General features: G+C 36.8%; 1 protein-coding gene across 2 annotated transcripts in view; it reads right to left on the reverse strand.

Annotated features, from left to right (window-relative positions):
- ANGPT1 (angiopoietin 1) overlaps window positions 1-15,483 on the reverse strand; it is a 427,423-nt gene that overhangs the window by 194,601 nt on the left and 217,339 nt on the right. For both annotated transcript variants that reach the window (XM_006830637.1, XM_006830638.1), the window contains exon 2: window positions 3,599-3,754. In XM_006830637.1, coding sequence (XP_006830700.1) covers window positions 3,599-3,754 — 156 coding nt within the window. The remainder of the gene's footprint in view (window positions 1-3,598; window positions 3,755-15,483) is intronic.

Here is a 15,483-nt window from a genome sequence, read left to right on the forward strand (position 1 = left end):
TTTGGCTTCTTGAATGTTTATCTTCTCATCTTTCAAGATGTTAGGGAAATTTTCTTCCAGAAGCTCTTCAACTATCTCCTCTGTGGACTTCTCTGATTCTTCCTGTTCTGGAATGCCAATAATTCTTAAGTTTTTCCTCTTCTTGTTATCCAGCATGAATCTTAGACTCTCTTCAGATTTTTTTATCCTTTTTTGAGCTTGCTCTTCTATCTTAGCAGTATTGAGAGATTTGTCCTCCAGCTAACCAGTTCTGGCTTCCATCTCTTCTATTCTGCTCCTTTCCACTTTCAGTGCATTATCCATTTCTGATATTTTATTATTAATCATCTGGAGGATGATTAATAATAAAAACCTCTTTTTGCAGGTCTTGATTGTTTCCAATGCTGTATGAATCTTGTTTGATTGCTCTTGTAGTACTTTCCTGATTTCTTCCTTGTTTTCCTTCACCCCTTATCGGAGCAGTTGAATTTGTTTCCATATCATTTTTCGGAATTCTTTCTCAGGCAAATCCAAAGTCTGCTCTTCCTCTTCTGGGGAGCCTTAGTTTCTCTCAATTACTCTTTTCTGTTTTTGGACATGTTTTGAGATCTTTTGTTGTGTTTGAGATCTTTTGTTTGTCATTTCCAGTAGTTATGTGGGTTTTTAAAATTTTAAATGGATGTTTGTTGTTGTGTGTTATTAAACTTACTGGGTTCTCCTGGTAGATATGATCAAGAGATAGGCGTCCCCCTTTTTGCATGTAATGCTTAGCAGCTGTTATTGGCTCTTGTCTCAATGGTGGAATGTTATGGGTATGCTTGTAGCTTGGCTATATAGGCACAATTTCTGTGTCTTCTTGGGTAATGTAGGGAGAAAAAGCTCCCACCTCCAAAAAATGTGTGATCAAAAGGACCAAAAGCAGAAGCAATATAAAAGCAGAAACAAAACCCACCACTTTGAGACAAAAATAAAACTGTGGCTAACTGTCCAGTCACCTTGCTACACAGGCAGTGTGTGTGCATCATAGAAGTCTCCAGCAGTGGGTGGGGGTGTCCACTCACTCAGGCCCCTCCTCTAGTCACCACCGTGGAGGTGCACAGGTATTGAGAATTTAATGTGAGAAAGAGTGCACACTATTTTTGTCTCTGAAGGTCAGTTAGGTATCTGCATGTACACAGAATAATTCTTGAGACAGGCGCGTCCTTTTATGTTGCGGTTTTACAGATTGTTCTGTGGTTTGTCTGTCAGGCCTGATGGGCCTTCTTTTTTCTTGCTAGATAGGCTGGAGTAAAGGGTCCCGCACAAGTTAATTTTAGAGCTGATGTCATAAGTAGTCACCAAGCTCTTTCTATCTGTACCATGGGAAAACTGTGAGGTCAGCACTGGACTTCTTTTTTTTTTGGGTGGGGGGAGGGCAGTGTGCATCCACCCGCCTGAAGGAGTCTGGGCTGGGCAAAGAAGGTGCAACAGGGAAGAGGAGGAAAAAAATGTGTACAATCCCCTCACATCCTTTTGCAAATGTCACTGCATCGCTTTTAGTGCCAGTTCCCTGTACTGTTCTGGGTGTAGCTCTGCCCTCTGAACTCCACCCTGTTGGGGTGGCCACAGAGGGAGTCCCATCTCCAGTGATTCCTAACTCACAGTATTTTCCTTTATATTGTGATTTTTTTTTCACTTGTGAGTGTGGGAAACTAATGTTCTGGACCTTATGGTAGATCCAGAGCTCTGGTGTTGTTCCATGAGCGCAGCTTCTCTGGGCTTTCAATCCCTCCCCTATGGAGCCTTCCTACCTGGCTGTCTCTGCTGCTGCCCAAACCGGAACCTCCCCATTATCTCTTAATTTCATTTTTCCACGAACTTTATTAAGTCACCTTGTACACATAAAATTTATTATGACAAAGTGCATATGTATATGTCTACAAATTACAACCTTCAGTTTTAAAATATAGGAGAATGTTTTGAAAGAAGTGGTGAGCATTTTCTTCTTATGTATGAGAAAATACACCCATATTATCTATTCCACAAGAAGTCAATGTGCATAGATCATCAAGTTTGCTTGTGTGAGGACAAATGATGTCACAGGATACTAGAAGTTTTAGATACAATACAAAGTTTTCCCCTTCTGCATCTAGCATGCTCTATGTAAGTTATTGTTCCAATGTAGTCAATATTTAACTTTTTAGTCTATTAGCTAATTTTTAACTATTTTTGATAAGGGTGGTGAAACAAGGAAAAAAATAAGGATGCCTCAATCTGAATACTGGATTTGACTCATTAGCTGTATCAATATGAAAAGAAAAAAAATCACTTAAATTCTCTGAACTTTTATCTACTGTAAAGAGTTTTAATAAAATGTGATTGTATATATAAAATCAGTTTGTGAACATAAAATGTGCCATATCCATTTAAATGATTACTGTTATTTCTCTTCAAATATCAACATATGATCAAGGATGTCATTAGCACAAAGAAAACAAACATAAATAGGAGTTTTATTTGTTTTGAATTTATGTATTTCAAATTTGGTTTAGGAAATCTAGTATCTAATAGCTATTATACCAAGTTTCAGAATGGCCATTGTCATGGCTAACAGTGGACTAAGAGATCATGCTTGAGTCATCCAAAGTGATATAGGTGCTCAACTTCAATGATGGGATTATGACTAAAATGACTAAAGAAAATCCCTAGTTTTTATTGACATATTAAATAATTAAGTCACTGATCATGGTAGATGATGGACTGATACTGTGGCTGAACAACTGGCTCAAAAATAGAAATGATTGTGACTATAGTGCAGAACTGGACAGTGTTTTGTTCTGCTGTACATAGGGTTGCTATGAGTCAGAACCTATTTGATGGCAACTCCAAGGCACATAACAACAACAACATGAATGTGTGTATGTGTGTGTATAAATAAACCAAACCAAACTCACTGCTATCAAGTCAACTCCAACTCATAGCAACCTTTATAGGGTTTGTTGTTATTGTTGTTAAGTGCCATCCAGTTAGTTCTGGACTCATAACGACCCTGTATAGCGCTACCAAAGAGTAGCTGGTGGGTTTGAACCATCGACCTCGTGGTTAGCATTCCAGTGCTAATTCTACAACACCATACCAGGAGTCCTATATAGGGTTTACAAGACTGTAACATTTGAGCAGACAGCCTCATCTTTGTCCCACAGAGCAGCTGGTGGTTTTGAACTGTCAACCATTAGGCTGTTGTTGTTAAGTACCATTGAGCCAGTTCTGACTCATAGAGACCCTGTACAGTGTTCCCGAGGAGCAGCTGGTGAATTTGAACCATGAAATCACTGACCTTTTAGTTCTCTTACCCCAGTGCCACCAGGGATGTATACATCTATATGGTGTGGTGCTGTGGGTTAATACACTGGACTTCTAGGTTGATTTGAACTGCAAGGTTGTTGGTTCAAGCTTACCAGCGGCTCCTCAGTAACCCTATACGAGTCTCCATGGGTCAGAACTGACTCAATCATAGTGCTGAAATGTGTAGTATGTTTATGGAGTAAGCTAAAGTGGAAAAGAAAAAGAGAAACAAACAAACAAAACAAGCTAAAAGATTCTGGTTAAGAGTTTGTTGACTCTGGCTTCAGGGGCATACCTGGGTCTCAACATCTGTCAGCTTTCTGGTCTGCTCTGCTGTTTGAGACAGGAGACTGGTTCCTATTTCGAGCATGGTGGCCGTGTGGTTCTGAACAGCATTCTGCTGTATCTGGGCCATCTCCGACTTCATATTTTCCACAATGTAATTCTCAAGCTGCAAGAGATAAAGGACAAAAAAATCATATAATAAGCAAAGTTCTCAGTTGGGGCATGTAATATTTACAATGACAAAACAAGACACAGCTGGCAAATCAGCCATCTGGCAGGCATCCTCTGCATCTCTGAGATTTTGGGAAATGGGCTCAGAGCACACAAGAATCCAGATGCTAACAAACTCCTAAATGCCGATGTAGATATTTAATAATCACAGTCATAATGGAAATTTGCACTTGGATAGTGCTCTCCTGCTTTTGACATCATCTCATTTAACCTTCAAGGCAAAGATGTGAGCTAGCCACAGGAGGCTTCCTGGTTATTTTCATTTATTTTATAACTGAGGAAAAGGCATCAGAGAGGGTCACTGAGACCAACATCACCCAGTAAGAATGCTGTAGAGCTAGTACAGAAACTTAAATCTATATCATGGGGCTCTGGTCTTTCTATTACATCATAGTGATCTCTGAGAAAAAAATCAACTTCCAGCTTCCATCTCAGTGAAGATATATCAAAGACCATTCTGGATTGGGGCAAGGATTGAGAGGAAAGCATATGATCAACACATGAGACCTTAAGGAAATAGCAAGACATGGACACTAGTATGTGAAATGAGCTGCAAAACATTAAAGCCAAATATATCTGTTCTCCATGGTCTTTTGCTGCTCAAAACCTGAAAGTTTACAGTCCATAAAGTGGCATTTGCCTTTCTTGCCTTGGATAATATGTTATACTTTGTGGTGCCAGCTTAGAGAATATCTATTGTGAAATAAATTGTCCCAAGGGTGCATGAAGAATTATTAAGTGACTTACTACAGGGGACTCTGTTAGGCACCTGGGAGAATAAAGCTGAGCATATGCACTGCTTGAAAAATATGAAATAAATTTGCACCTCCCTGCCAGTGTACTTAATTCTCCCCACCACTGCGTAGTGACTACATTTCATTACCCAATTACACATATGGGAAAACTGCATCTCAGAGAAGACAAGTCCAAGGCCACACACCACAAAAACAGTCAGACTTGGATTTGAGCACTGAAGTCCTTAACTCTCATACCAACACTCTTAACCACTTGATAGCTCTGCCAAGTCGTGCTTCACAAGCCGGTTTCCAAATCATTAACAGCTACATGATTTTCACTGACTTAGTGAACCATAATATAGTCACTATTTTATAATCTATAGTAACAGTATTGTCATGTGATAAATATAGTCTAAAGGTAAATTCTCCTCTCTGAAAGTTTAGACAGTTCAATTTGAAACACAATTTCTTGCTTATTTCTATTTATTAAACAGGAATCTGTCCCAAGGTACAGAAAATAAAAGATTAGAATCAAATTCATACTGTTATTAACAAATTATAACATTATTCTTGTTCAAGATAAGGCTATTACTCTTTATTCTTTTTATTTTATCAATATAAAAGTTATTAATATTTGCCTAGTAGGATAAGAATTGGACCAAAAGGTCAGTTTAAACCAAATGGTTGGCAGCTCAAACTTACCAGGAAACCCTATACAAGGTCGCTATGAGTCAGAACTGACTCAATGGCACATAACAACAAATAAAGCCCAATTATAAAACAAGTATAAAATAGATTAGAATGAATATTAGCAAATTGTCTTAACAAAATGGAAAATTTCTAGGTCATATCTTGACTTTAATACAATTGAATATATTTATACAAAAGTGAACATATAGAGAAGGAGGTCTGGGAATGGTTATCTATATTTCGGATAATGTAATTTCCCCCTTTTTCTTAATAGTGTCCCTTAATTTTACTTTGAAAATTTATCTTTCTTCCTTTAAAGCCAATGCTTTTGTTGAGTTGTGTATCCTAACTCCAGGAATGGCTACATGTTTGAGCCTTGACCAACTAGACTGTTTTACACTTACTTAGAGTAGCTTGTTCAAGAATGGAAAGAAATTCTAAGCCAGGTCAGTGATCCTGGTTCTAGAATTTTATCATACCTGTTTTATAGAAGAAATAGCTAGAAAGCTGGTAACATATAAACCTAATACTGTTTATGCCCCATTTTGCCACTGCAAAACCATAGCTAGCCTGAGAATAAAGCTAGCCTATAAAATAAACACATCATAGGTAGGTAACTAGACAGACAGATAGATATATAGATGTTGTTGTTGTTACATGCTGTTGAGAAGGTTTCAACTCATAGCAACTCAGTATAGTTTCTGAAGAGCAGTTAATAGGTTTGAACTGCTGAACTCACAGTTAGCCAGCCAATGCTTATTCTACAGCACCACACCAGGACTCTAGTTGATAGATAGCTAGATAAATAGATATGCATGTACCTACATAAATAGATTAAGCAGGTTATACAGGTAGAAGGAAGATGATGACATCTCTTGAGCACGTGGATCCAAACTGCCATATCTACCCTTGGACATGTAATTTTAAGTGGTATGACCTATTTATCTCTCCTGAACCATCTACCTCTCCACTTCTTTTCCCTTAAATTCCATTGACTTAGGCTTATAACACAATCAAGAGAATCTTGATTAATACATTTAATGAATGTTTGACAAAAGAGCTCTAGTGGTGTCATGGGTTATGTGTTGGGCTGTTAACTACAAAGTCACATGCGAATCTACCAACTGCTCAATTGGAAAAAGATGAGGTTTTCTGTTTCCATAAGGATTTATAGCCTTGGAAACCCTATATAAGGTATTTTCAGTCAGAACCAACTCGAAGGCTTACAACCAACCAACCAACCAACCAACCAACCAACCAACCAACCAACAAAAAAAAAGAGGCAAGAATTCACAAACCTTGTTAATTGAAGGAAGATGGGGCTGTATAAGAATGTGTATATCACAGTGACAATTATGTCTCCATTTAGGAGTATATTTCTGAGAGAACTTGCTTTCAGCCATCTACTGATTGCAAGACATGTTTAAACATATTTTATTTGGAATAATCCCATGCATGTATGACCTGAAACCCCAGTGAAAATACTTTTTGACTTACTCTCCTACAGACAAATGCATAACAAACAAGGAGTCTGTATCAGAATCTTTTAGGGGTGTATACTGAAAATTTACATTTTTTTTTTTTATTCCCTATGCAATTCTGAAGCACAAGCACTTCTCAAAGTGCAGTCTGCAGATACAATGTCCACCTGAGAACTGTTTGTTAACAGCCTGTGTCAAATGTGAAATATCCAAGACATTCAGAACATATTTCTGATTTTTTTTTTTTGAAGTATGACTTTAATCAATGAAAAAAGTCAATGCATGATTTACCTTCTATTGCATGATTCCTATCTTTTGTAAAATGATAACTTCTTTGAATAGCCTTGATTTAGACCTTCAAACAATAATTTGCTTTATTGTGCAGATTTCCCTGATGAGCAAGGATTCACTGATCCATGAACTCCAGTACTTAATCATTATACCATTTCATGTGCAGTTGGTTAGCGGAATCAGTTTCCAGAGCCTGACCCCATGGTGTAATAACATGTGCCCTGGTCTTTATAGAGAAGGGCACCCTCTGGTATAAGGTGATTGCACCAAATTTGTGCATTCTTCTACAATCAGATGTTTACCATTCAGTATCTTTGTGCTTTTTTTTCTTCTTCTTCTGTGAAAATTAATACCCACAAAGCAATATAACTGCTTCATGCCAGCAATCATCACAACCATAAAGAGGCTCCCAATTTTGTTGACCCTGTTGTAAGAAAAAAGGAGATCTCTAACGTATACTACAATACTCATTTGGGCTGCATGATGAGTAGCACAAATATAACTCCAGCTAATGATTTTTTAATCAAATGGGGCTGCTCTCTAGAAGAAACTGTCTTTTAACGTGAAAGGTAATGCACACTTAATTAGTGAACCAGATGTAGTTGATTTAAAGCCTGAGGGAGAAAGCAGAAGTCAAATATACAATGTGTGATTAATAAGGAGGACAGCTTTCATCTTATCTTTACACATTCCTCTGTAGATGTATAACTCTGAGATTCAGCTTGATGCGCTATATCACTGGCTGCAGGAAAGATCTGTAACAAACTTGATTGTCTCCTTATACTCAACAGTTAGTTTTAAAAATTCATTTACAGAAACTAGTGACTATTTTAAAGATAGTTTATAATCTAATCTTAAATGTGAATTTTAAATACTCAAATTGCTGAACAGGATACTTAATTGGTTATAAAGTAGGAGATTCCCAAACTCCAATCTTAAAGTTGTTTGACTCTGCTGCCATTCTCAGTGCCTGACATGAGAGTTTTATAAAGTATTGGTCCAAAGAAGTAGCAAGAAGTGGTGATTTGAAATGATATAATGAATAATTGATGATTTTATGTAAAAAATAAATTTTACATAACATTATAAACTTTAAGGGGTATACAGTGATTTCATACACATTGTCTTACTTTATCCTTATGCCAACCCTTTGATAGGAGTGATAGCCTCCTTATATAAGAATAAGAGGCTCAGAGACTTTAGATGAATTGCTGGAAATCACAGAGAACTCCATAACTCGATGCTGATTTTTCACTAGTCCCAGTGCCGTAGGAATAGCTCTGTTGTTGAGTGGTATATGATTAGATTGGTTGATTAATTTCATTTTTAGCCAGTTCATTGAGTATTTGCTTACTTCTTTTTTTTGTTTTTGTTTCTTTCTTTCAAAAATAAAACAGGACCCCCCCCAAAACAAACAAACAAACAAACACAAAACTACACATATCACATTCCTTCTACTCTACATTAGAGGCCAAGTTAATTTGATCTTGAGATCTGAGGCTCTAGGGCCAGGTATAAGGCAAATTTGTATTGCCAACACTATTAAAAAAGAATTGTTACAAATTTTCTCTCCCTTTCCTACTCTTTATCTTAGTACAGACTGCTTACTGAGGTTGGCAGTTCAAACCCACCAGTTGTTCCTAGGAAACCCTATACAAGGCTGTGAGTCAGAACTGACTTGCTGGCTTTTAACAACAACAGCAATTGTTAAAAAAGGAGCCCTGGTTGTGTAGTGAGGCTACTAACCTCAAGGTCAGCAGTTTGAATCTACCAATAACTCCACAGGAGAAAGATGATTTTCTGCTCATGGAAAGATTTACAGCCTCAGAAACCCTATACTGACTCAACAGCACTCAACCACCACCACCACCACTGTTAAGAAAACAGAGGAAGTTATCTAAGGTCACACAATGAGTCAGTGGCAGAGCTGTTATATCCTTGTGAGAGGCCAGCTTTGCCCACAGATTGTGCTCTATCCTAGAAGAGAAACAGACACTCCTTAAACACAGCACAATTCCTTGAATAATATAGACAAAGTCCTAAAATCCACCATATTTATTCAGTGAATAGGTACATGATGAAAGGTACAGAAATAATGACATGAAAGTTGTTCAAAAACAGGTGATTTTTAAATATTTTCTATTTAATCACTTATACATTGACTGACAGTTTTTAAACAATGGAAACTGAATGAGGTGGTGAGAAAGCAAATATGAATAACATTCTGATGGTGAAACCTCACTCATATACACGTAACAGAACAATCCCTGAGAAGTATGAGAATGCCTACATAACTCTACTCCAAGGAATCAGGGAAATCTTCACAAATTTTATAAGGCCATAATAATGAGAAAGGTGAACAAGAAGACTGCTTATTGGAGATGTTCATATTGTTAAGTGCTGTCAAGTCAGATTATGAGCAATTTGTAGTTCACTCACATATTGCTTGTTGGTGTCTTTTGCCAACGACTAGTATAGAATTAATGCTATATTGTGATACTGTAACTAATGCTATACTGTGACACTGTGAGTTGATGCGCTGGACAGAAAGGTTGGTTTGAACCACAAGGTTGTCAGTTCAAGCTCACCAGCCACTCCTTGGGAACTCTATACAGGGTCGCTATGAGTTGGAATCAACTTGACGGCACTTAGCAACAACAACAATGGTATATTTATTCACAATTATGAGAAAGAATTTTGGGGAAAGAATGCTCATTGGGCTCTCAAAATCTTGGTACTTCATGTTTATAAGAGCCAAAATCTGTATGAGATTATAACATGTCTTGCATGTAAAATGCATTGTCTATCATTTCACTTCAAGAAGCCTTTTAAACTAGAACAGATCTTAAAGCAAAAAGAATATAATTTCTCACCGTTATTCTTAAGAAAATAACATTTTATACCCTATAAAAATCCACATAGTCATTGTTTGCTTAAAATATGTTATAGATTAAAAGGACCTTCATTGAATGTAGGTTCATATGGTATTACTCAGTTATGCCAAACAACCATGAAATAAAGTAAAAGGGTAAATATGGGAAAGCAATAAAAAGGTAAAACAATGCAAAAAATGTCTTAAAAGTTGATAGTTTTATCTAATTTCATTGTTTCATAAATCAGAGGCCATATTGAAAATGCAACTATAGCTAAATTTATGGGTTTATATATATATAAGATGACTGAGTCCACATATATTATTTGCAGGACTTTCTGTTATTAGATCTTACAGTATGCTGTTTTTTTTGTTTTGTTTTGTTTTACCAAATCAAGATGTATAATTTTATTTTTACATAATATTTATATATAACTTTATTTGCAACAGTTTCTGTGCTGATGTACATGACATGGATCCTATTTTTGATGATCTGAAAGAACACTTACTATTTATGGGAGGAAGAAAACCATTAGAATAAGAGAGATGGAAGAGACATTAAATATTATGAGCTCCAAGGATCTCTTTTTATAGATGTGCTGACTGAAGTTCAGAGAGGTTATAGGATGCAAGGTGAAACAGCTAATTAATGTCATATGTGGGGTTGTGACCACTCAGTATATGGAAAAGCTCAGACTTACAACCCACTGATCCACCAGCGGTGACTACCAGTACTTTTGGCCCACTCCACATTTCTTCCCCAGTTCCCTGGCTCCTGTAACTTGTTTTATTTCTGTTGACTCCTGATTTGACGTCCCCTTTCACATAACAAATTCTGGGGATCTTCATTTTCCTTTCTTGATAGATGTCCACTAGCTCCTCCCAAATTATTGAGCTTCAGAATCCCTTGAACTTTATTTTTCATATAGATCACCGCACCAGTAACAAAAACCAGGATCAAATATAGTTCAGGCCTATTACACATCCTGAATCAGTTAAGTGGGTCCCAACAAGTATGTGATAAATACATACTATGTACTAAGCCTAGTGCCAGATATTGTGAATACAAAGATTTAGAATCAAGTAGGAAATGTTGTTAAGTACCATCAAATCAATTCCAACTCATAGCGACTCTGTACAGGGTTTCTGAGGAGCAGTTGGTGGGTTTGAACTACCGATCTTATCCTTCCCTGTCCAGTACTATCCTACAGCCCCACACCAGGATCCATGTAAATGGATCATTTCAAAAGAGTTGGTGGATGCTATGACAGAGTCTAAGTCTCCCTGCTTATAACTACTCTTATCTCTGATAGAGACAGCTCCCAGTTACTGATGTTAATAAATGTAAGAGGGCATTTGTTACATTTCCTCCAAAGGAGAAGTAGCAGCACCCCAGTAGAGTTATACGAAGAAGCTATCAAATTATCAAAGGCACATTTCCCCTCCCCCCATCCCAGAAATGATGACCAAATTCTCTGCACTTATTTTTCTTGGCCATAGTATTTTAAGACCCCATGTTTACAGCTGATAAAAGTTGCCAAACTCACAGTTGAGCTAGGACCCAGGAAAGTCATTATGTGTCTCTATAAACAAATGTGTCACTGGTATACTTAAGAAGTTAGCCCTTTTTAAATGCAGAAATCATTTCTTTTATTTTCTTTTCCTTTTTTATTGTGAATTGGTGATGTCTTACAGAGCAGATCAATTTTCCATTCTATAATTCATAGACATTTTATTTCATCCCATTGACTGCAGTGTCCACAAAGAAACACCTTATCCCACTTCCTCCCTCTGTTTCCTGTTTCTATTCCCCCATCTTCTCTAAGCCTCCTGAACTCTGTCCTTAGGCAAATGCTGCTATTTTCATCTCAAATGTTTGATTATTCTAAGCTATGCACACCTCCCCAATGTTATTGTTCCCCCTAGAGACTTGTCTATTGTTTGGCTGAAAATTGAGCCTTGGGGGTGAGTTTATTTCCAGACCTGAAAGGTAGATAAGGGGCATAGTCTTAGGGGTCTCAGAAGACTCTATTTGATCAGCAAGCCTGGACTATTTTATGATTTTGAGCTTTGCTCTATATTTTTTTCCTTCTCTATCTAAGATGTTTCACTGTGATCCCTATCAGAACAGTTGGTCATGATAGCCAGGCACAGCTAGTTCTTCTGGTCTCAGGGTTGTGGAGACTGACATATATAAAGTTTTCATGGATGTTTTTGTTCTTTGGTGTATTGTTGTTGTTTTCCCAGAACTACATTGCCAGGTCCTTTATCTGTGCCTGTCTTATTCTAGAAGCTTCACTGAAACCTGTCCACTATAGACTATCCTGCTGGTATTTGCAATACCAGTGGCATAGATTCCACCATCACAGCAACAGACAACAACCACAGTGTGGATCATGACAAAGTATGTATAATGTTGCACAAAATGGGAAATCAACTCTTATCCATCATTTATCATTCACACAGCTGAATGCCTTTGTTGTTACTGTGAAGTGCCGCCCAGTCGGTTCTAACCTATACTGACCATGTATAAGGATTCCAAGGAGCAGTTGATAAGCTTAAACCACCAACCTTGCAGTTCAAACGACTTTGAAGTCTGGCACATTAACCCACAGCGCCACACCAGGACTCCTGCTGAATACCTTTACATAGTGATAAAAACATCTTTCTCCTGTTCTCTGATTTTAGTCAAGATTCATATGATATCAGCAATTATATCCAGTTTCCACCTTTTCTTCTGAATCAGGCTTGAATTTTTGGCAGTTTGTTTTCTTTTCTTTTTAAAGGTTTTATTGTGAATTGAGTGATCATTTACATGGGAGAACATCAGCTTTATACCATCCCATTGTTTCAGTGCAATGATTAGTCTCCTCCATGCATCATCATTCAACAGTATTTGCTTCTATTCCCTTTGTTTTTTTTGTGTATATTTTTTGGGATGTACACAAAAACACTCAGGAATATATTTAATATTTAAACAACCAAAGGGCACATTCTGCAAGCCTCTGGCAGTTTCTTGTCAAGGTACTGTTGCAACCATTGGTGAATTTTTTTTCAGCAAAAGTTTTATTTCTGCTGTGATATTAATGATATTGCTAGATAAATTCTGAATTCTGTTGCATCACCTTCCTTTGGAATGAGCATGTTTATGAGTCTCTTCCAATCACTTGGCCAGGCATCTGTCTACCAAATTTATTGACATAGATGAGTGAGCACTTCCAGTATTGAATCTGTTTCTTGAAATATTTCAGTTGGTATTTTATCAATTTCTAGAGCCTACTAGAAAAGGAGTCCTGTGTGGTGCTGTGGGTTAACGCATTGGACTGCAAAGTCGGTTTGAACTACAAGGTCAGTGGTTCAAGTTCAACAGCTGCTTCTTGGAAATCATATACAGGGTTGCTATGGGTTAGAACTGACTGGACTGCACTTAACAACAACAACAACAGCTAGAAGGCACCAACACCTTCAATAGAGTTTGGACTTCTTTCTTCAATAATATTGGTTCTTGATCATATGCTATTCCCTGAAATGGTTAAACATCAATCAATTATTTTTGGTACAGTTCTTCTATGTACTTTATCTACTTTTGATGCTTCCTTCATCATTCAATATTTTGCCCAAAGAATTCTTCAATATTGTATGTTGAGGCTTGAAATTTTTCTTTAGTTCTTTCAGCTTAAAAAATGCTGAATGTGCCCTTTCCTTATGGTTTTCTAACTGTAGGTATTTGCACATTTTATCATACTTTTCTATGTTTCTCAAGTGTCCTTTGAAATCTTCGGTTCAGTTCTTTTACTTTATCACTTCTTAACTATTCTATTTGATCCTGGTGTATTCCATCTGGTGAAGTCCATATGCATAGTCATCTATTAGGCTGTTTAAAAAGGTATTTACTATGAAAATATCATTGTTCTTGCAAAATTCTGTTATGAGATCTCTAGCATCTTTTCTATCACCAATCCAAATTTTCCAGCAATTGATACTTCCTCTTTGTTTCCAACCTTTGCATACCAATTGCCAGCAATTATCAATACTTCATGATTACAATATTTGATCAATTTCAGATTGAAGAAGTTGGTAGCATTCTTCAATTTCATCATCACTGGCTTTAGTGGTTGGTGACTAATCTTAGACATATGGGTAGTATTCTGTCACAGACAGCATCAATCTTGAAATGTACTTTTTAATGATGAATGTGATGCCATTCTTCTTCAATTTGTCTTTCCTGGCATAGTAAACCAAGTGACTGTCAGATTCAAAATGACCTGTACCAGTGCACTTCAGCTTACTAATGCCCCAGGATAACACATGTTTTTGTGTTCCATTTCATTTTTGACAACTTCCAATTTTCCTAAATTCATACTTCATACAGTCCATGTTCTAATCATTCATGGATGTTTACAGCTGTTTCTCTTCATTTATAATTGTGCCTCATCAGCAAATGAAGGTCCCAAAAGCTTTACTCCATTCACTTCATCATGGTCAACTCTACTCTGTAAAGCCAACCCCTCCCCAGTCATATTTTGAGTGCCTTTCAACCTGAAGCTCACCTTCTGACAGTACATCTGACAATATTTTGTTGCTATTCATCATGTTTGAACAGTCAAAATTTGGGTGTTATCTGTCAGTGTTGTACTGCTATGCACAAGATTTTCAGTGATGAAATAATCAGAAGCAGTCTGTTTCTGCTTCTGCCTTGTCTGTCTTAGTTTGGAAGTTCAGTTGAAACCTGTCCACCAAGAGTGACCCTGCTGGTATTTAAAATTCTGGTGACATGGCTTCCAGAATCACAGGAACACACAAGTCACAGTATGAGAAACTGACAAATGAATGGCAGACAGTACATATGTAACCTGTAATACATATGACTTGATAGTCAAAATAAACAACTATGTTGTTGACTTATGTATGTTCTCTAATGTACTTTCTATCTTAAAAGTTCACTGGGTATCATTGGATGCTCCAACTCATAAGCAGTAACACCCATTCTCATATATTGCACATCTCAGGTATTGTAGCACTAATTTCTCTATTTCATTTTATTTAGGAAATATTACCAAGAAGTGCATCATAGCAAAGCAAGCAGAGTTAGCAACATCAAGAGGAAAATTACAAGTACTGATTTAGCAATGAAATAAAATTAAACAAACATAGAGGTGGAAAGTCAGTCATTGCTATTGCTTGAGATTTCAACATAACACACTTGACAATCATGACAATCTTGAAAAACAAAGAAAATTGCTCCAAGCTGTTAAAGGATCAATTCTACACAAAACCACAAGGATAATGAAAATATAGACAAATTACTAATGATGTGGATTGAGGACCAAATACTAAAAAGAATCCTCAGCATGTTGATGATTACTGCTACAGCTCAAAGCTTGGTCTAGATGCTTAAAGAAAAAATATGGCTAGACTATAATATGATATTCACACAGTGTCCAAATAACACAATGTCCTATTTCACATAACATATTACAGATGTTGACTGATAGATGATTGTATTTCTAATGTTTCTTAAAGGTCATAAATCTGTTAATTTAAAATTTCCTTTATACACTCCAAGAGTTTTCAAAGTTTTAAATATTTAACT

Source organism: Chrysochloris asiatica, unplaced genomic scaffold, assembly GCF_000296735.1.
Source record: "Chrysochloris asiatica unplaced genomic scaffold, ChrAsi1.0 scaffold00001, whole genome shotgun sequence".
Taxonomy (NCBI): Eukaryota; Metazoa; Chordata; class Mammalia; order Afrosoricida; family Chrysochloridae; genus Chrysochloris; species Chrysochloris asiatica.